The 21,958-nt window shown below is 39.8% G+C and overlaps 1 protein-coding gene across 3 annotated transcripts in view; it reads left to right on the top strand.

Moving 5' to 3' along the window:
- Positions 1-19,496, top strand: part of zdhhc20b (zDHHC palmitoyltransferase 20b) — a 75,071-nt gene extending 55,575 nt beyond the window's left edge. For 2 of the 3 annotated variants that reach the window (XM_078402430.1, XM_078402431.1), the window contains 6 exons: positions 5,535-5,667; positions 5,950-6,076; positions 8,582-8,671; positions 10,007-10,122; positions 16,573-16,645; positions 17,446-19,496. In XM_078402430.1, the coding sequence (XP_078258556.1) occupies positions 5,535-5,667; positions 5,950-6,076; positions 8,582-8,671; positions 10,007-10,122; positions 16,573-16,640 (534 nt within the window). In that variant the 3' untranslated portion in view covers positions 16,641-16,645; positions 17,446-19,496. The remainder of the gene's footprint in view (positions 1-5,534; positions 5,668-5,949; positions 6,077-8,581; positions 8,672-10,006; positions 10,123-16,572; positions 16,646-17,445) is intronic. The other variant, XM_078402432.1, reaches the window with a different exon arrangement.
- The last annotated feature ends 2,462 nt before the right edge of the window (positions 19,497-21,958 follow it).

Here is a 21,958-nt window from a genome sequence, read left to right on the forward strand (position 1 = left end):
TTTATTCACAACCACCCTCCCCTCTACACTAAACTATGTCCAGGATATGTAGGATTTGGAATGCATGCTCACCATGGGGCTATTACTGGGGTTACTGGCTGTTCGTTTGGCAGTATTTCTCCTCGAGTTGCGTGCTTGTTCCTCTCTCTTGCATCCGTTTTTCTTGCCTGTCTTTTCTTCCTCCTGCATTCGTTTTCTTGCCTGCTTGCGTTTCTTGCAGGTTTTCTTCTAGCTTCAGCTTCTTCTTCCAGTATTTCTTCTTCAGTTTAAAACCCAAAAGTAGTGGCCAGTTATACTGTTTCTGACCCGTCCTATCTCCCGCCAGATCTTGGAATCTCTTTGTTCAAAAAGATATGTATGAGGTTTTCTTCTGATCTGCGCTTATGTTCGGGGATACCGGGGATGGCCAGACGGTGTTAATTGGGATTTCATTGTGAGGTGATGGGTGTTAACTGGTTTCCCATCACCTACCAGGTAGTTTTCTATGGGCTATTGTGCCCCCTCACTGAGATGAACTGTTTAGGTCGGCTTGGGGCATTGTGAGTATGCTGATGTCAGCGCCCCAGTGTCTGGACTCCGACCTGGTTTCGTATGTTTCTGCATGGCCAATACCCATCCTTTGTTCTGGCCATGGCTTTGCAGAAAACCTAGAGACTGGGATGTAAGGTTTTTACCTTTTTTTGTGGCTGGTCACGAGGTCCTGCAGCCATTTTAGGACCCACAGATTGTGACATCCTTTGGTAAACTGACTGCAGCCTTTCTCCGCTATCAGCCCCAGTCTCCCGTTTAAAATGTCCAAACTGCAGCTCTTTGGTTTTGTGTTGATTTCAGAATGAGGGAAAACTTCTCAAATCTTACAGTGGTAAAGACAAGTGAAATGATGCTTGTACTGCAAAGCTTTTGACTGTTCCAGTACCACCTTCCCTGCACAGTGTGGGCCATTGTCACTTGAAATCTTCTCAGGGATTCCAAACCTAGGGATGAGTTCTTGTAATAAAAGTTTGGCAACAGTTATAGCATCATTTCTAAGCATTGGATGAGCTTCTATCCATCGAGAAAGCAAATACATAACGTACATAATTTTAACCCTAAATATTTAGGTATTTGTATGAGGAATGGTATCAGTCCCCAATTGGCGCTCAGAAACATTGGCAGCAGTTTGCACATTTCTTCATCATGGACAGCCCTGGTGAATAGAATTCTGCAGACACTGGGGGATTGATGTCCTGTTGTTTGGACTGGCAGCTGCCGAGCATATCTGCTCGGACATTTGAATGCTTTCAAATTATTACAGATAATTTGACTGGGTCCAAAGCGGTTATTCATGGTGCAGGGGTGATCTGGCCTACGTCATTATTGTAAACATTAGATTATGTCCTTGGCGAGTGTTTGCAGGCAGCTACTAACTCAGTGTCTACATTGACCACAATTTTAAAAAACACATTTATTTTGCTTACCCCTGCCTGGTGACCTAGCTCTTCCACTTCCCCTTTCAACCATTCTTCCTCTTTGGGTTCCAGGACCTTCAGATTAAAATGTTTCTACCAGGATCCTTACTGGTTTCTCACTGGGTCTCTGTTGCCGTTATTTGGCCTGGCGCTGACAATTATATAAAACAAGCAAAACATCCTGTGCATTTTTTCCCATCCTATGCAAGTTACACAGAACATTTGTTCTATATGAGGTTGCAACCCATGAACAATAGCACTGACTACATCAGACTTGCCTGTTCATAGTTCTATTCCCCAATATTTTACAAAGGTGTTCAAACATGATCAACGTAATCCCCAACATCCTTGCCGTGTATCTGAACAAAAGAATAGATCTTCCTCCAGTCGACAAGAGACAGATAGTATTTCCATAATGCATCTTTCAAGGTAGTCCAAAGCTCAGTGTCCGTTTCCGCATAACTGTCCTGATCAAATTTTGGTTGAATAGCACAATTTTCAAAGAAAGCATTGATCACATCAATATCACTTTTTATTGCATTTGTGTGGTATGTCTAATTTATGAAAGAATTTTTCAACATCATCTTTGGGGTTAGGCAAGTCTTCAGTTATAGCTCTCAACTCGGTGAATGTACAGGGTCAGTAAACTAGAATTTTACCTCCATCAGGACCTGGAAAGGCTTTGCATTGGTGTTTGCACAGAAAGTCAGGCTGAGGCTCCACTTTCCCCTTCATTAGATTTTGACAGTGTCACTGGTCTCTTGTAAGAAGTGGAGGAACTTGTTGTTGCATAGGCTGACAAAGTTGTAGTTTGTCTCTTGAGAACTTGTGTCCCTTAGTCTCTAAAGGCAGTAAAAGGGAAAGGCCATTAGTCTCCGATGCTTAGACTGCGAGAGGCTAAAAGGTCATCTACATATTGAACCAGCACTGATCCTCAATGCTACCCGAGCCATCAGATTTTCCTTTAATGTCATTTGAAGCAAGTGAAACCCAAAGTTTTCTGCTAGAATGCAGTGTTCAAAAACAGTCACATTCAATAGGTTGAGTATCTAATCGGAAGACATTCACATCTTTGCCTGAGATGTGCCGGAGTAATTTTCTACAAAATTCCACATTCTGCCTTCCTGATTCCATCAACCATCCAAGATAATTTGTCAACAACATTTTTGAAGTGATATCTGTGGTTTCATTTTCCATAGCAGGGTGTCAACTGTCCTCACTGCTCCCTGTATCATTTAGTTGTTTGACCTGCAGCCTCCCACCAGTATTTTTGGCACAAATGGTCCCTTGGAATCATTTGCTGTCCATACTTGATTGACATTTGTGTTCTCCAGCATAATTAAGAACATCTGCAAAGAAAGTATGATTACATCGAAACAATTTTTACTAAGAAACACCAAAACTAAAATTAGCATGTCAAATCTTGCGTGAAACCTTTTAAACTTCCGTAAAATAAAACATTATTGTTAGTAAACTAACTTTAAAGATTGCTTCCCTAACTTTCCACTCACTTAAGATACTATTTTCAAATTCCCAATTTAAATATACTTTAATCACAATTTTCCCATGTACCAATTTCCTTCTGAAATGAGGGCAAGTCATACCTGGAATAGAGGCACTCATATTTCTAACATCTGGATTCCACATGGCCGGTGTGGAATCCTGGTCTCTCTCAAATCAAATTTTTTTTTAAATAGGAAAAAAACCAGATTGGACAGGACAAAGCTCTTTCTTTAGATCCTTCACAAATAACTTGAAAAACAATAATTTTCACAGTGAAAACTTCCAACACATAATCCAATAAAGGGAAAGAAAAGATGGATGTGTGGCTCCACCTCCACACAACTTCTTTAAAGAGACACTGCCTCTTAAAACAGAGGAGCAGATTTTTTTATCCTATTCCATCTGCAGCACAGGATTCATTCAACATTCTCCCAATTTAAATTTAACAAACATATAACAGCCTTTGCACTCACTTGTGCATTTTCTCTTTCTCATGCAAAGCAAAATTACACAAATGCCATAACTTTTAGTTTACCTTAGTACCTTACACTAGTTCTATTCTACACACTAGGGACAATTTACAAAAGCCAATTAAGCTCACTAGTTAAAATCTACAAACCTGCACGTCTGTGATGTGGGAGGCAGTCGGAGCACCCAGAGAAAACTCGCGTGGTTACAGGGAGAGTGATGCTGGAAATTATCGATGAAGTAAATGTTCAACGTGTTTAAAGTGAAACACCCCCACATCAACCAAAACTCCAACCATTTCCAAACCTCAAATTCTGATTTATTATAGGGCTTGGATTATAAAGACTGTTAGTTGTTCTGCGGATTGACGTGCATGCTTTTGAAGGGGTGCCCGTACGTCATGTTCAGTTAGGGGACTGATGGGGCAGATCGATCTGCAAATTAGAAATTGTAAGAGTTTGCAGAGAATTGATGGAGTTAGTTCATTCAAAAAATGGTTAAATGTCTGAAAATAAGTCATTTGAACACAGTGACAAAGAACAGCCCACAAACTCAAGGCCACAAGCAACAAGAACCCAAACAGAACTGTGAAAATCCCTTTATGACATGGAAGCACTTGATACATCCTAATCATCCCACACAGATAAGGAAGCCTGTTTTCTCAGCAGTGTGTTCACTGTGTTCTGTGTGAAAGTTGTTAGTTGAATTCGTTAGTTTTTGTTTTGTTAGTTATGATATGTTCAGTTTTTAGTCAAAGTCTGCAGACCCTTCAATGCTCCGCTCCAATACCACCCAACCACTGTGTCTGAATATAAAGCCTTAAACATTACTAATCAATCATAACTAATTAATACGACAATATTGGAATTTGTCTTGGGATTCTAAACTCCACAATTTCTGTTTATATCTGTCAGCATCCCCCTTGGGAATCTGGGCCATTTTAGTTATAATCGCACTCACATGTAAAATTTCCACTCTTACCCACATCGGTCTTCCTTCCTATGTTCTTCGTGGGACACAGCCCACAGGTACCTAGTCGAAGACTTGAACCTTCAACTCCCCATTGATGGGGTTTCCAAACCTGCCGCTGCAATTGCTTTTCCCTAATGAAAAGGGAGTACTTCAATTACTCTACAAAGGAAGAAATCTGCGTTCCAGCGATAGGTTCAGTCTTGTTGCTCAAATATGAACTGCCGCGGACTCGGGACTGACCTGTCATCGGGGCTCAATTTCGTTCTCCCGTATAGTGAAGCTAAAGGCAGAACCTCCAAGAAACTCTTGTCGCCGATCAACTGGTCTCTGACAACTTGCATTCATTTTCCAGACACACTTTATTCACTTGTGCACAAGGAGAGCAGTACAATACCAGTTACTGTACTATGAAATTCCAATCAGAACGGTCAACCTTTTTATACAGATTTTGACCCTTGAAATTGTGCATGCTTTCTAATTTTTTATCATCAATAACAATACATTCTCAAAGCATTAATATACAAATGCAATAACACTAATACAAGTAAACCTACATGCTATTTCATCCTTTATTTAATTTTCAATATCAAGAACCTTGTAGTGTGCGTCAAGGAATACCCATCCCAAAACATAGGGGTACATCAAAGAATACCTATCAGGAACAATGAATGCCTCAAGGTTGTTGTGCTGTATAGCTATCTTAACCTATGTCATACTGCAGTTTTTATCTATATCAGCAATCAGATTATGATGGTTGAAGAAAACGTTTGGCTTGCTTGAGCCCATAATTATTGGTTGGATCAGAACTTCCCACTTGAATGACATGGGGCTGGTGAAATGAAAATGGGCAGACTTGCTATAATTGATGTGATTGGCTTTAATTGCATCGGTTTTCTCAGAGAAAGCAGTCAAGAATTTAAATCCTTGAAATAAATTGGATAATAAGCTCAACGTTTATCAACAAAATATGTATTTCTGACCTGAAAAGATCAATGACATTTTTAAATAAATGTTAAAAAGTTAGGTTTAGCAACAGAGGTAAAGATTTGAAACAAAGTGGTTTGAAAATTACATTATCTTACAGTCACTCATCATGCTCATGACAAATATTAATGTGACTGAAATTATTTTTGCTTCTTATAGGGTGATTTGCCAGATACACATGCAAAATTCCACGTTCTGTTTCTTTTCTTTGTGGCGGCTATGTTCTTCATCAGTTTACTGTCACTCTTCAGTTACCACTGCTGGTTGGTCAGCAAAAACAGGTCTACCATGGGTAAGAGTCTTTAATTACTCAAATAATAGATAAGATAATAAATAATAAAGATAAATTTACAAAGTTACACCAATTATATTCTACTGCCTCTTTTGATGGTTATGGCCTGGAAAGAAGGTGGCTAACAATGCTGATTATTTGTGTTTTTACCAGTTATCATCAAGAACTTTTCACTTTAAATCTTGGCAGCAAGAGCTTCGTCCACCACTAATTAATATTATTTTGATTTATTTTGAAAATATTGTACTGCTGTTAACCAAATAATTTTTCCACCCTCCCCAGAGGCTTTCCGAGCACCGGTGTTTCGAAGTGGCCCTGACAAAAATGGATATAGTCTTGGAATTGGCAAAAATATCAAACAAGTGTATGGTGATCAAGTAAAATATTGGCTGCTACCTATTTTTACGAGGTATGGTTCAGAGATGAGGTGGCAAGGTGAACAAAATACGTACATCATCGATTTTCTGGCACCCTTGGATTCAGAGCCTTGCTGGATTAGCCATTTTGCCAGACCAACAGAGTTCACGTGATAATACTTCAACAATAATTATACCCCTCCCGTATCTAAAGCACCATGGCTTGCTAGAAACTGACATGAAGAATTAGCAATTAACAAAGAAGTAAACAATGAACTCTTTCAGCATGGAGGCACGTGTCCTGAAAGAGCGTGCACCACACGCGATGCTCTTGTAATTATGTTCAGATTAAAGGAGGTGCCGAACCATCAGTTGCTGGAAAATCGGTGGTGTACCTGTGCATAAATGAGCTGGCAGTAGAAAATTTGCTGAGAGAGAATGCAGTGGGAAAGTGGTGCTTTATGTGGTCTTTAATTGATGTATTAGTTTGCATTTGCAGTAAATATCAGAACTAATATGACTAATATTCATTAAATATGACCTGGAGATCTGAAGAAGGCTCTTGATCCGAAACATCATCCAGTCCTTCTCTCCAGAGATGCTGCCTGTCCCTCTGAGTTACTCCAGTTTTTTGTGTCAATTTTCGGTTTAAACCGGCATCTGGTTTAAACCAAAGATTGTTTAACCACATTATGGTTAAATCTGGTTGGTGGTCAGGGATTACTTCATTAGTTTCTCCAGTACACGGAGCTGTAGTTGTCTTCAGGATTGCCAGCCCAATTGCAACATCCTCCGTCAGTTTTGTGGGGAAATTGATACATGAATCAAAGTTATCTAAGGACAAGTACCTTTCCGATATAAGAAATCCCATACAGTGCGGGACCACTTGCAGTACTAAGTTAGGACATTCAATTGAGGCCATCAATTTATCTCTAGTAATGGACATGATTAGGAAGAGGAATGTATTCATTCATTTCTAACACTTAATAGTGCCTTTTAATGGTAAAAAAAAAAAAAGCAAAGATTAAAGATAAACTCAAAATACTGGAGTTGCTCAGCGGGTTACGCAACAACTTTGGAGAAAAGGGATAGTTGACGTTACCGGTCGGAACCCTTCAACAAAAATTAAACTTAATTTAACTCCATTTTGATCTCCTGTAGGCAGCCATGTGCTGCGTGCGGTTCCTAGCAATGTCAGACTCCCCTATGACTCTTAAACTCCACTGAGGAACTCGGACAGAACTATTTTAATTTGTATAATATGGGGTTATTAAAACAAAGCACTTTTCATCGGAGCCTTTAATATGGAAAAAGCAATGGTTCATTTGGACCATTTAAACATTTATTATTGTTTAATAGGGGGATTACAATCTTGATTAAATGCAATTACTTTGAATTGTTTGACGATCTAAATCTTAACTCTAATAAAAGAGAGAAGGTGAATTTTGAGGTCAGAAAAACAGAGCAGAATAGCAAAATGAATAAAATCAAGCCGTTTATGTCAGGAAAGGTCAGGAACCTCTTAAGACTGAGGATTTTTTTTTAAATTAGATGTTATTTCATACTATTATGATGCAATCATATTAGAGAAAAAAATCATGAAAAAGATAGAGATATACGTGGGCTCAATCTTGTAGCCATTATTAACAGGTTGCACGATGACCAGTACCGTGAATTAAATGTCAGGGTACTTTAAAAAAACCCCAAGTAAAATAAGAAAGGAGGTCGGGTCTAAGAAAGTAACCCTGATAATAAAGGATGATAAAGGTATAGGGAGAAAGAAACATTTTGCAGAAAATCAGAAAGTAGATTTGAATTGCACAAAGCTGAGAAATAACAAGATCTGCTGATAACAAGATATGAGAACTGCTGATAAATTAATTTTCCAGAAGATGGTATCAGGGAGCCAACCTGGAAGTAGCTGTTTTAAAAATAGCGTATGACTATTCAATAATATAATGCATCTTTCGGAAGTATATTGTCGGATTTTTTTGCCTTACATTTAATGATGTGGTTAAGTATGACACTCGGGTCATTTGGAGCTATTTGTAGTGGGATGACTGAAGGTGGTCTAATTAGATTAAAAGGAGAAACTGACGAGAAAAGCAAACGTTTATAAAAGCAAAAGAAATCCTATATTTTAAGGGAAAGATATTCCCTAGTTGGAAAATAACTCCACAGGAACAATTATAGCCAATTTAAGAAAATTAAAGAAACTGTTAGATTAAAGGAGGAAGATGGGTAAACCTAAAATTGGGGTGGGGGGGGGGGGCGAGTTTGCATCGTTTGGGGAAAATCGACACCGGATGATCAAGACTGAGAGAAGAGGAAAACTTAGGATCTAATTAAAAAGGGGGAACCTAAAGCAATAAATAGTAGCATTTCAGACAAAAATTCGCAAATTTACTGGACTTATGATCTTAGGTTTTAAGAGGTAGCTTAGGGGAAAATAAATGATCTTGCATTTAACAGCGTCATTTAAATCTGCTTATATTCATGAGGATTCCTTTTGCTGATGATGAAAATGTCTTACTTTTTGTCTGTTTTTTTCCATTCAGCCAAGGTGATGGTTGTTCTTATCCAACTCGCCTGATCAATCAGGATGTAGAGCAGCCCAATACAATCAACAACAGTGAACCTGTCAAAAAGTATATGTACTACTTTTGTATTAACATGAGTATTAATTATAATATTCCCTTTAATTAGCTTGCTACTGTAAGCTGAATTGATTTTGTTAGCTCAAAACTATAATTGCAAATTTGTTCAAGTAAACAGTAATAGATAAACTTCCAAATGCAAGGTTAAATATCTGTTGAAGACAAATTTACTTTAAATTTCAATTGAAGACACCAATGTGCATTGACTTCTGACTTTCATTGTGAGAACATGTATGCATTTTCCCTCAAAGCTGTGAAACACGACTAACTATTTGCTTTAAGATTAGCTTCATTAGTTCATTATGGCTGAATTTAATTGTTTTGCAAGCTTGGCATGCATCCTCATCCATTTTATTGGGTCTGACCAAATCTTTTACAGTGTATTGCTGTATAATTAAAATACCCAAATTTGAAGTTGGGGTCATATTTTAACATTTTGAAGAAATCAAATTTACCTCCAATCTCCACATACTTAAAGGCTTCACACAGAGAGAACAAAGAATGGCAGCCATCGTCTCACAGGAGCAGGTTGTCATCTCCCTTTATAAGACCACATATGGGACAGGATAAGTCAAATAAAAGAAGTCCTAAGCAGGTCTACTATTTGATTTATCCAATCTCTTTCCTTCCCATTGCTGACCTCATCCATGCTCTTTAAACATAGGGAATTCTTGTTGTGGATCCTTCCTTCTTCCTGGGAGTGAGAGAAAATGGGAAGGATAGAAACATGGAGTGAGAAAAAGAAGGGGGCACAAAGAAAATGAAGAGATGCCTTACTTCTTGCCTCTGTTTCTCAGTTCTCCCTCCCATTCCTTTCATATTCTTCCCTCTACTATTCCCTCCCACCTCTCCTTTGAAGCCTATTCAATCTTCTCTCTGCCAACTCTCCCCACCATTCCTACCTCTCATCCCCATTGTTTTTCTCCTTCCACGAGCAAATACAATTCAACTTGCAATGGGAATTAACTACATTGCAGTCTTGCAGTGGAAATTACTGAAAATGTTCCTCTCTCAAATATCTTCAGTGTACAGTATTTAACACTTATTAATAGCATAATAATAAGTATTAATTGTAAACTGTCAAAGGTGAAAAATTGAATACTCTTTTAATTTTCAGTAACACAGTTCACATCTGGAGTCCTGCAACTGTGATTTTACCATCCCTCTAACTCCCACCTGACCACTTCACCCATTTATTGGGTGTCAAGCCTTCAGCTTTGATTATTTTTGTCTGGTTATACTCCTGAGAAGCACTTTGAGATCTTTGAGATGACTGCAATGACTTTTCGGAAGCTTTGTAATCGTAATTACTGTTCATTGTCGCAGCATTACAGATGGACAGTCACTTCCTCCTAGACCATTGAGTGAATCTCAAAACCGATTGTTAGGAGGGATAGATCAACACTGGATAGATGACGAGTCAGATGAAGACAGTTCCAAGGGTAATTTTTTTTCACGATGTTTAAGTCATTTCTAGCTGATTGATATTCCAACTTTTACTCTAAAAAGAAGTTAACCGATTTTTATCAAGTCATCGTCTACTAATTTGGCTTAAAAATGCACCAATCTATTTTGCTGCTAGATACATTCCGTCTAAACACTCATTTTAGAGAACTAACTTATATATGGCACCTAAACTTAACCTCATTTTGTTTTGGGCTTAAAGTATCACTCAAATTAACAAAAATTATTGGAAACAGTCATGTTGTCTATCTCTCCATCCTAGTTCTGATGAAGAGCCCTGGACCTGAAATTGTAACTTTCTCTTTCCCCAGATGATGAGGGTTTATTTTAACATTTGCTGATTTTCTTTCAGATTACCAGCATCTACAGTTTTGATTTTCATTTAAAGTATCTCAGCTTGGCCTTTTATGTCCATCCAATGTATTGTAGGCTTGTTGTTTCTGTATCTCATATCTTAATTAAATGATTAAATTATTATCTTCATGAAATTATAACCTATTTAAGTAACAAAGACACAGACCAGTCACTGTATCCTTCACCAAATGACTTTAAGGATTGTGAAATTAAAAGAGCAAATACAGAAAAGGAAGCAAAACTTGGAAGGGATGAATTGGATGTTTAATTATACATGGAAGAGATATATAGAGAAAAAGATTGTATTTTGTATAAAGTTTTAAGTTTTTGGAAAATGTCATTTCTGACATTTAGAGATGTCAGAATTTTTAAAAAAAATTTAAAGCTTAAAATGTTGCTACAAAATATGTTGCAATAATGCAACCTGAAGAATTCAGGTCCAACACTTACAGCTGATGGTTTTCAGTGGCAGTCAGAAATATTGTTAAACAATAATTAATACATTAAGTTGTTTAGAGTAAAAATAATTATTGTCAAGACTTTCTGTTTAAAATTAGTTTCTACTTTCTTGCTAACACAGTTTAGAGAACATGGGAAAATTAACAGTGATGTCGAGGATAGCCCGTATTGCAGTCGAGAAAGTGCTGGATGTCCTAGAACATGAAGGTAGATAAATCTCCCTGGCCTGAACAGATATATCCAAGGCCACTGGGAAGCTAGAGAAGACATCGCAGGAGCCCTGCTGAGTTATATGAATCTTCATTAGCCTCGAATGTGGTGCCAGAAGACTGGAGGGTGGCAATATTATGCCTTTATTTAAGAAGGGCTGCAAAGAACAATCTGTGAACGACAGACCAATAAGCTTAACATCTCTGGGAGGAAAGTAAAACCCCTGTCCCACTTAGGCGATTTTTTTAGGTGACTACAGGGGACTAGGCTGTCGCCATACGGTCGCCGGGGTATCGCCTGTATGGTCGTGTGTAGTCTCCAAAGAGTCGTAGCGTTTTTCTGGTAGCCGCTGGATTTTGAAATGTTTGAAAAATTTTGGCGACTATTGGTTTGACGCCAATGATCATAGCTTGACGTCTCCTGACGTAGGCGCTGTCGTAGGTTGTCGCCAGGTGACGTAGTTTGTCGCCAGTGCTGACTTCGTTGAATTCCATTGGAGACCACCTACATCAACCGGCGACAGGTACCGGCGTCAAAACCAGAGGCCAAAATGACCTGAATTGTCTTCAGTTGTCGCCGACACGGTTGTAGCTTGTCACGGGTAGATGTAGGTTAATTTTGGTTGTCGTAGGTTGCCGCCTGTGTGGTCGTAGGTTGTGGTAGGTGCAGTCGTAGGTGGATGTCCTAAGTCGCTTGCCATAGCTTGACGTCGACTAGGTGGTAAGTTGTTGTAGCTTGTCGTAGACATTGTCGTGGGGAGGTCCAGTTGCCGTTTTTTGGCAAACTGCTACGACTATTGCTGTCGCCTAAAAAACGCCTAAGTGGGACAGTCGCCTAAGAGGATTTTGAGAGATCCTGGCCTGGCCAACTCTCCCTATAGTTCAGGCACTCAAGTCCTGGTAATAGCCTTTTAAATCTTCTTTGTGCTCATTCTGCTTTTTAGGCATTTTTCCTTTAGCAAGGTGACCAAAACTAAACACAATACTCCATGCATGGCCTCATTAATGTATTGTACATGTGTAACATAATGCTCCAACATCTGTACTCAAATGTCTAACTGCCGAAGATCCGCAAACCAAAAAGCCTTCACCACCCTATCTACCTGCGACACCATTTTTAGGGAACTTGTACTCTTAGATCCCTCTGTAGCACAACAAAGAAGATTTACAAGGCTATTACCAGAACGAGTGCCTGAACTACAGGGAGAGTTGGCCAGGCCAGAACTTTATTCCTTTGAGCACAGGAGGCTTAGGTGTGATCTTGCAGAGGTGTATGAAACTGTAAGGGGAATAGATAAAGGTGAATATACAGTCATTTTCTCCCAGTGGAACTAGAGGCCATAGATTTAAGGTGAGGGGGAAAGATATACAAGGAACCCGAGGGGCAGCTTTTTTACACAACGGATGGTGGGTTTATGTAATGAACTGCCAGAGGAAGTTAATGAGGCAGGAACCATAACAATGTTTAAAAGACTTATGGACAGATACATGGATAGGAAAGGGTGAGAGGAATATGGCCAGGCCTGGGCAAATGGAACTAGCTTTGATGGGGCGTCCTGGTCAGTTGAATGAGTTGGGCCAAAGAGCCTGTTTCCCTGCTGTATGTCTGACTTCATCAGAAGACTAAGGAAGTGCAGCATGTCTCCAATGATTCTTTCCAATTTCTACAGAAGCATCCTATTGGGATGCATCAGAGCTTGGTTTGGCAACAACTGCCCAACATCACAAAAATTGTAGAGTTGTAGCCGAGTCCATCACACAAATCAGCCTCCTACCCTCCCCACAAACCCCCCATCCATCGATTCCATCTATACTTCAGGAAAGCAGAAGATAACAAAAGGTCAAAAACGCATACCAACAGATTCGGGAACAGCTTCTTCCCAGTGTTATCGGACTACTGAACAGTCCTCACATAAGCGAAGGGGAAATCATGCTTGACTAATCTTCTGGAATTCTTTGAGGATGTAACCAGGAAAATTGACAGGGGAGAGCCGGTGGATGTGGTATACCTTGACTTTCAGAAAGTCTTTGACAAGGTTCCACATAGGAGATTAGTGGGCAAAATTAGAGCACATGGTATTGGAGGTAGGGTACTGACATGGATAGAAAATTGGTTGACAGACAGAAAGCAAAGAGTGGGGATAAATGGGTCCCTTTCAGAATGGCAGGCAGTACATTAATGACTTGGATGAAGGGATTAAAAGTACCATTAGCAAATTTGCAGATGATACAAAGCTGGGTGGTAGTGTGAACTGTGAGGAAGATGCTATGAGGTTGTAGGGTGACTTGGACAGGTTGTGTGAGTGGGCGGATGCATGGCAGATGCAGTTTAATGTGGATAAGTGTGAGGTTATCCACTTTGGTGGTAAGAATAGGAAGGCAGAGTATTATCTAAATGGTGTCAAGTTAGGAACAGGGGACGTACAACGAGATCTGGGTGTCCTAGTACATCAGTCACAGAAAGGAAGCATGCAGGTACAGCAGGCAGTGAAGAAAGCCAATGGAATGTTGGCCTTCATAACAAGAGGAGTTGAGTATAGGAGCAAAGAGGTCCTTCTGCAGTTGTACAGGGCCCTAGTGAGACCGCACCTGGAATACTGTGTGCAGTTTTGGTCTCCAAATTTGAGGAAGGATATTCTTGCTATTGAGGGCGTGCAGCGTAGGTTTACTAGGTTAATTCCCGGAATGGCGGGACTTTCATATGTTGAAAGACTGGAGCGACTAGGCTTGTATACACTGGAATTTAGAAGGATGAGAGGAGATCTTATCGAAATGTATAAGATTATTAAGGGGTTGGACACGTTAGAGGCAGGAAACATGTTCCCAATGTTGGGGAAGTTCAGAACAAGGGACCACGGTTTAAGAATAAGGGGTAGGCCATTTAGAACTGAGATGAGGAAAAACGTTTTCAGTCAGAGAGTTGTGAATCTGTGGAATTCTCTGCCTCAGAAGGCAGTGGAGGCCAATTCTCTGAATGCATTCAAGAGAGAGCTGGATAGAGCTCTTAAGGATAACGGAGTCAGGGGGTATGGGGAGAAGGCAGGAACGGGGTACTGATTGAGAATGATCAGCCATGATCACATTGAATGGTGGTGCTGGCTCGAAGGGCCGAATGGCCTCCTCCTGCACCTATTGTCTATTCAATCATCATAAAATCATCACTAAATAGCCAGCGGACACTGTTGACAGCGTTCAGTAAGGAAGCCGATACAACGACTGAAGCCAGTTTTGTTATGTCATGGAATATTGCTCGTGCTAAACGCCCATAATCTGATGGCGAATTTGTAAAGAAGAATATAGCTGAGGTTGTTGCAGTGTTAGATCCAAATAACACAAAACTTCAGCGACTAATAGCACAAACACCAGTTTCACGCCACACTACAGACAGGCGTATCTCTCAGATCAGTGCTGATGTTGCAGGCAAAATGCAAAATAATTTTTAAAATTTTGTTGCATTCAGCTTAGCTCTTGACGAATTAACAGACATACAAGACAACCCACAACTGGCAGTATTTGTTCGTTATGTTTCCTCTGATGTAACTGTGAAAGAAGAGATGTTGGACTTAGTGGCATTAAAAGAAACAACTCGTGGTGTTGACATTAAAAATTAGCTTGACAGAACCTTAACAAATGCTGATGTTCCGCTGAATAAACTCGTCAGTGTTGCAACAGATGGAGCTCCTGCAATGGTGGGGAAAAGTGATCCCAGCTTTCCAGAGTTTCTCCCTGTTCATTGCATTATTCATCATGAACACCTGGCAGCCAGATACTTCAAGTATGAAGATGTTGTGAAATCTGTCCTTGAAATTGTCAATTTCATACGCGTAAATGGGAAGACCCACCGACAGTTCAGAAATTTTATTGAAGAACTGGAGCTTGAAGATAAACCCAGTGATGTCTCTTTCTACTGCATTGTGAGGTGGCTGTCAACCAGCAATGTCTTGAGTAGGTTTGTGGATCTGTTGGAGCCTATTATTACTTTTCTTAAAGAAAAGAAAAGATCCTATCCTCAACTGGAAAATGATGAATGGATGCAAGATCTGATGTTCCTTACTGATATAATGAATCATCTACAAACTCTCAACTTGGCACTCCAGGGGAAGGATAAGATTGTTTCTGATCTTACTCAGACAATTTTCAGCTTTCAGAGTAAAATAAGAGTTTTTCAAAGAGACATATTGTCAAGAAACTTCAGTCACTTTCCCAATCTCAGTAGGAGAGTAAATACATTCCCTGGTATTGAAATAAAAGACCACAAACTGGAAGAATACAAAGATAAATTACAAGGACTGCTTGATAATTTCCTAGCCAGGGTTGATGACTTGCAGAAGCTGAAGCCCTGCTTCGCCTTTCTTGTAAATCCATTCATGGTTGATGTGGTCAATGATGGATGTCCAATTCTCGAACCTCCGGTTACGGAATCATCTGCTGTGGAAATGGAACTAATGGAATTACAGGAGGACCTGGGTCTAAAGATGATCCATAAATCCCAGTCTACAATTGAGTTCTGGAAACAAGTTCCAGAAATAAAATATCCGGAACTGAAGAAAACTAGTGTGCGACTCATCTCAATTTTCAGCACAACATACTGCTGTGAATCACTACTCTGTAATGAAGTGTGTGAAGTCGAAGCATCGTGCAATCCTTACAAACCAACACCTGACGGAGCTAATTCGTACAGCTTTGACAACATATCAGCCAGAAATGCAAATTTGCACATTTATCTTAGAAGTTCCCGTAGTTCATTACCGTATTAAATACGCTCAATATAGTTAAAACAATCATCAGTCGAGATTTTGAAAACATTTGGTATATATGTGTACTTTGTGATTACTGAAACTAATACAAATTAACAGTTTAAAAAACTGCATACATGAATAAATATTATTGCATACATGCATTTCTTAATATTTATATAAAATTTTTGTAACAAAATGTGTATAACAATAAAAACGTATGTGTAAATTTTGTTCATGTCTTGCGGCTCTCAAACATCTGAACTTTATCGTATGTGGCTCTTACATTAAGCAAGTTTGGCCACCCCTGCCTGGTCTATTGTCTATTGTCTATAAAGATTTTCACTTTATCTCATTATGCGTGACAGTAATAAACCACTATCTCCCATGTCTTGAAGCTTGCAATTCTATACATATTTGAGGACTGCCATGTTATGTTTAGAAGCCCACACCACATATCATCAGTGGGCTCCTCCCATATTACTGACCACACTATAAAGAGGTTCTAAGCCCACTATCTTGAGTTTATTGGACCTCTCCAGCAGGACTGGGGTTAGCTTCATTAAGAAACTATTGCTGTAAAATTTCTGTTTCTAAATATTTTACTGAAAAGCTTCCTAATAACAAGAATGTTTTAAAGTTCAAAATGCTTTATTTCTTTTCTCACCAGCACGTGCAGTCCCAAATCAAAATGTCTCAATTTCAATTGACCATGAATCTACAAAACATTCAACATAGCAAAGGTAAAATTAATAAATGCTGCTGATTCTAAACGTGATAATATCACAGAAGAATATGATCATTTGTATATTAAATTCAATATTTATTCTCACAGTGTAATGCATTATTAGATTAACTGGAAATTGTATTAATTAATATTTTGACACTATATTTATAATAAGCTTCATATACTAGAGATAAAGTAATCCTATCAAAGAGGGAAATGTAATTGTGTCTAGGTAAATTTTATTATTTTATTGCCTTTTTGAACTATGGTAGCTTTTCCTTCTCCTTCTGCTCCTCTCCCCTAAATGAGGATAATGTAAAATCTGAAATAAATGTATTTGCAGCCACTTATCAACATAAAGGCTGCACTGTGGCACCGCTGGTAGAGCTACTGCCTCATAGCACCAGTGACCCAAGTTCGATCCTGACCTCAGGTGCCGTCTGTGTGGAGTTTGCACGTTCTCCCTGTTACCGCTTGAGTTTCGTCCAGGTGCTCTGGTTTCCTCCCATATCCCAAAGATGTGCGGATTTGTAGGTTAATTGGCCTCTGTAAATTGCCCCTAGTGTGTGGGGAGTGGATGTGAAAGTGGGATAACACAGAACTAATCTGAATGGGTGATCAATGGTTGCTGTGGATTCAACGGGTCGAATGGCCTGTTTCCATGCTGTACCTGAAACTAAAACTGAACTAAACAACATCAGGGGCATTAAGTGGAAAAGGAAAAATGTACTTGATTTTGTGCTAAGTACCTTAAGATGAATTCTGTTCACATTTTGTTTTGTTACTTTTCAAACTAGTATAAATGTTTTTCCATAGATGTTTCTGGTACCAGATGTTGAAATTGGAATGCTGCTCACTTCTCTGGAAGAGAAAACTGTTGGATACTGGTGACCAACTTCTGTATCAGGAATTTGTGTGCTGTGTAACAGTCATTAGCAGTATTACCACTGTTGAGAAAGGCAATGTATTTTAAATTACCATCGCTTGTTGCCTTAAATGATAACTTGGCTTAGTGCCCACTGACACTGTAATGGGTGATACAAATGTAATCCTGGGCTCTAAATTATCAAGCCACTAATCATTACTACATGAACAGCTGACCAGATAATAAAATTATTCATATAATTTGTATCCTGTAACACAGTAGTCTTAGAGTAGGTAACCTGTAATTGTGATTTAAAATGTCCAATCACACAACTGTTCTTTTTGTTTGGTTGGCTGTTTAGATATTTTTAATCTATCAGAAGAGTTGACTTTTACCTCCCCGACTGCCAGGTTGAACTGTTATTGGAAATAACAGGCACTGAAAAGAATTACTTTAGTAATAACATTTTACTAAGCAATATATAAACCAGATACATTGTATAGATGGGATGCAAGCCCCTAACCTCTATAATAATCATGAATTGAACCTGCAAGGAAGTTACAAAAATTATAAATGATAGCAAGCTATACCATAAAATCAAATGCAGATCTATATTTTATGCAAAAGCCAATAACCTTGAGGGGGGGAGGGTGTTATTACTTTAAATTTATGCAAGAAATTTTGGAAAACAAACTTGCTGCACTAATGTTTAATGTATTTGTATGCATATTGTTAATCAGAGCTGCTGTGCACCAAAGAGCAGTTACTGTTTATGAAACATATTTATTGTTGGCAATGAATGAACAGTGGTTTACAAATGCCACATTGTTTAAGCTTTTTAAAAAATATGTTGTCAAGATTGCTCGTAATCAAGATTGCTAGTTGTCTTTTTATATATGGCAATGAACTTTAAAAATTAATTTACATAGTACAAATCATTCGTATGTAGTTAGTGACATCTAGTATATACCAATTAATTTAGATATAAATCTGAAATGGTTTGGGAAAGGTTTGATTTTAAAAGTATTTTAACAGATATTAGAATTCCTGATTCAACTTTTCAATGTGTTAAAGTTGGACTGAAGCACTACAGTGTGCCCCACGTAACCCCTAACCACACTCATTATCAAAGTGCAAAACGTTGCAATCTAAGCAAACAAACAAAATTGTAAGTTTCAGAATTGAAATAGGAAAAGAGATGATTCTGATTCAAAAATGATCCTCTGGCTTCCATAACTAATTTGTAAATTATTTTGTGGGTTTTATGTTGCAAAGTTTACGTGGATTGATAGTTGCAGTGTCTGAATTGGATAGTTCATAAAGGAAATGGATGACATTCTCAATATTTGCTATGTTTTTTATACCATTACCATGATAAGTGAATGTATTTTAAAGCCACAGCAAAGTATGTTTGTGCAATTTTAACATAGTTTTATTTTACCTTCAACTTTTTTTCATCAGGGTTCAGATACATTCTATAGACACAAATGTGTTACTGATATAAAGTTTTTATGATAATAATGCATTGTACATAATACATTGTGATATTATGCAGAAAAAAAATCTGCAATCATGAAAGTTGTGAAGTATTAAGCCAACGAGTAAGTTTATCCAAAAAAAATCTATACAAGAATACAACATTGATATCTGATCAACAATTAATGTTGCATTGATGATGTTTACTAATAGATTATCCAAATAAAATGTTGAAAATATTGGAATAAAGTTTAATATGAATTGAAGTATAAACTAAATGATGTGCACTCCATCTGTCTTTGTCAGCATCTTTTCTTACCTTTTGTGCTGATGGACAGTTAAAACTTGTCTGTGGAATTTGTCCTGAAAATAGTCAAGCTGTAATAGCATTGGTTTCAGTTATTAATATGAAGAAAATGTAATGAAATTAGAACTAGTAGACATAGCTGAATTTCATTGTTACTTCGCATGACATGTGTCTGAGTTGTATAAATTATCTTTGCTCCAAAAGATAGCCAAATAAAAGCTGGCACAGGTAATATGCGTGTTTCGCACTGTATTCTGTCATCTCTACACTCTATATATTATACTGCTCTTATTTTGTTCAGTCAAACTTGCCAGTAAGAATAAATGAGAATGTTTATTCGTTCATTTTTTTCAGGGGGGTGGGGGGGTTCTTAACATTGCTGGTAAAGTCGGCATTTATTTCTCATCCTCAAATGCCCTTGGAAAAGTGATGGTAACCCACTTCCATGCTTCTAGTGAAGATACTCCCACACTATTGGGAAGAAAGGTCTGCCATTTGGATCCAATGACAATGGAGGAACAGCAGTATATTTTCAATCAGAATGGTGCTCAATCTGGAGGGGAACCTGCAGATGCTGGTGTTCTCATGTACTTGAAGCCATTGTCCTCCTTAGTGGTAGAGATCATGGGTTTTTGAGATACTTTGGAATAGGCCAGAATTAATACCTGGAATGTATGGTATACATTGCAGCCACTGGCATAGAATTGAAGGAAGGTCTAATTGTTTAGGGGAGTGGATGTGGTGCCCATCATATTGGCTGCCTTGTCTTGATGTGTTGAATTTTGAGTGTTATTGGAGTTATGCTTATGGATTTGCATCTGCCTTTCATATTTGTGTTGGCCAGAATGCACAAACTGCCATTTGGTGGGTCTGCAGAGAACCAAGAGGCCAGCTAGATGCTATTTGGATTATGCAGGCCTATTTGGTCACAGATCTGTTTTGCTCCAGAGAACCGCTTCAAAGTAACTTTGGAACTTGGCAGGCAGAAAAAAAGCCTTCCCATAGTAGTCAGACATCATTGTCTCTTAAGAAGACAGCTGCTGCTTAATTGAAATTAATATTTGATCACTATTGACACTTGTGCAATATCACTCTATTAAACAGGGCTCGTACGGTCCATGAAAGCCCTTGAAAGTCCTTGACTTTAAATTTCTGTTTTTCAAGGCCTTGAAAGTCCTTGGATTTATCATAGGTCATTGTAAGTCCTTGAAAATTCACTTTTTATGATAAAAGTATTAATTCATGCAGAGTAACGTGGTATTTTTTTCATTGTTTATAATGTGTATTTTTATTAAAGGTCGGGAAACATCGTTAGACGTGTTTGTCTTTGTCCCCTAATTTTCCCCCCTCGCCACCGCCGCTCACCCCGGGGCTTCTGAACAACTACAACACTTGTGTTTGTTCTTATTTTGCTGCGCTAGAGGGAGACGGGGCCGGGGAAGAGAGTGGAAGAGCGGCGCAGATCTCGCTGGCGCTGGGAGAGAGGGAGAGGGGAGAGAGCAGCCCCCGCAAGAGACACCCTCCCCCTCCCCGCGCTCCTGCTCTCACCCGCTGCTCCCTCAACCAGGACTCTCTCTGCCCCCGACTCTCCCTGCCCCGACTCTCCCTGCCCCCGACTCTCCCTGCCCCGACTCTCCCTGCCCCGACTCTCCCTGCCGCGACTCTCCCTGCCCCCGACTCTCCCTGTCCCGACTCTCCCTGCCCCCGACTCTCCCTGCCCCCGACACTCTCTCTCGCTGCCCCCGACTCTCTCTCTCCCTGCCCCCGACTCTCTCTCCCTGCCCCCGACTCTCTCTCTCCCTGCCCCCGACTCTCCCTGCCCCCGACTCTCCCTGCCCCCGACTCTCTCTCTCCCTGCCCCCGACTCTCCCTGCCCCCGACTCTCTCTCTCCCTGCCCCCGACTCTCTCTCTCCCTGCCCCCGACTCTCTCTCTCCCTGCCCCCGACTCTCTCTCTCCCTGCCCCCGACTCTCTCTCTCCCTGCCCCCGACTCTCTCTCTCCCTGCCCCCGACTCTCTCTCTCCCTGCCCCCGACTCTCTCTCTCCCTGCCCCCGACTCTCTCTCTCCCTGCCCCCGACTCTCTCTCTCCCTGCCCCCGACTCTCTCTCCCTCCCCCCCCCCCCCCCCCAAGCGAGATCTGCGCCACTCCTCCACTCTCTTCCCCGGCCCCGTCTCCCTCTAGCGCAGCGAAATAAGAGTAAACACAAGTGTTGTAGCTGTTATTCAGAAGCCCCACATCCCCGGGGTGAGCGGCAGCGGTGGCTGCGAGGAGGGAAGTTTCCTTGTGTTTGCGAGGAGGCGCTGTGATCTCTCGCCTTGTCACGGCTCTGGGTCGGTGGCGATCCGCTCTCCAGTGAACCTTCACCGGCAGCTTCTGTCTCCAGTCCCCGCCGCCACGGTTCCACGGCTCCGGGACAAGTTAAAGAATCGGGGAGAGTTGAGCGGAACTCGCCGCATAAAGCAAAAAAACCTACAAAATCATCGTAGTTTTTACTAATTAACTATATGCATCAAATTAACAGTTTTGAAAACAGTATTTTCTCACCTATACGGAGAAAAACTGGAAAAAAACATCAATGTTTGTTGGATTTTGGTCCTTGAAAATGGGATTTTTGGACCTTGAAAGTCCTTGAAAAGTCCTAGAATTCTTTGCTGTTCCAAGTGTACGAATCCTGATTAA

The sequence above is a fragment of the Rhinoraja longicauda genome, chromosome 7 (assembly GCF_053455715.1).
Source record: "Rhinoraja longicauda isolate Sanriku21f chromosome 7, sRhiLon1.1, whole genome shotgun sequence".
NCBI classification, from domain to species: Eukaryota; Metazoa; Chordata; class Chondrichthyes; order Rajiformes; family Arhynchobatidae; genus Rhinoraja; species Rhinoraja longicauda.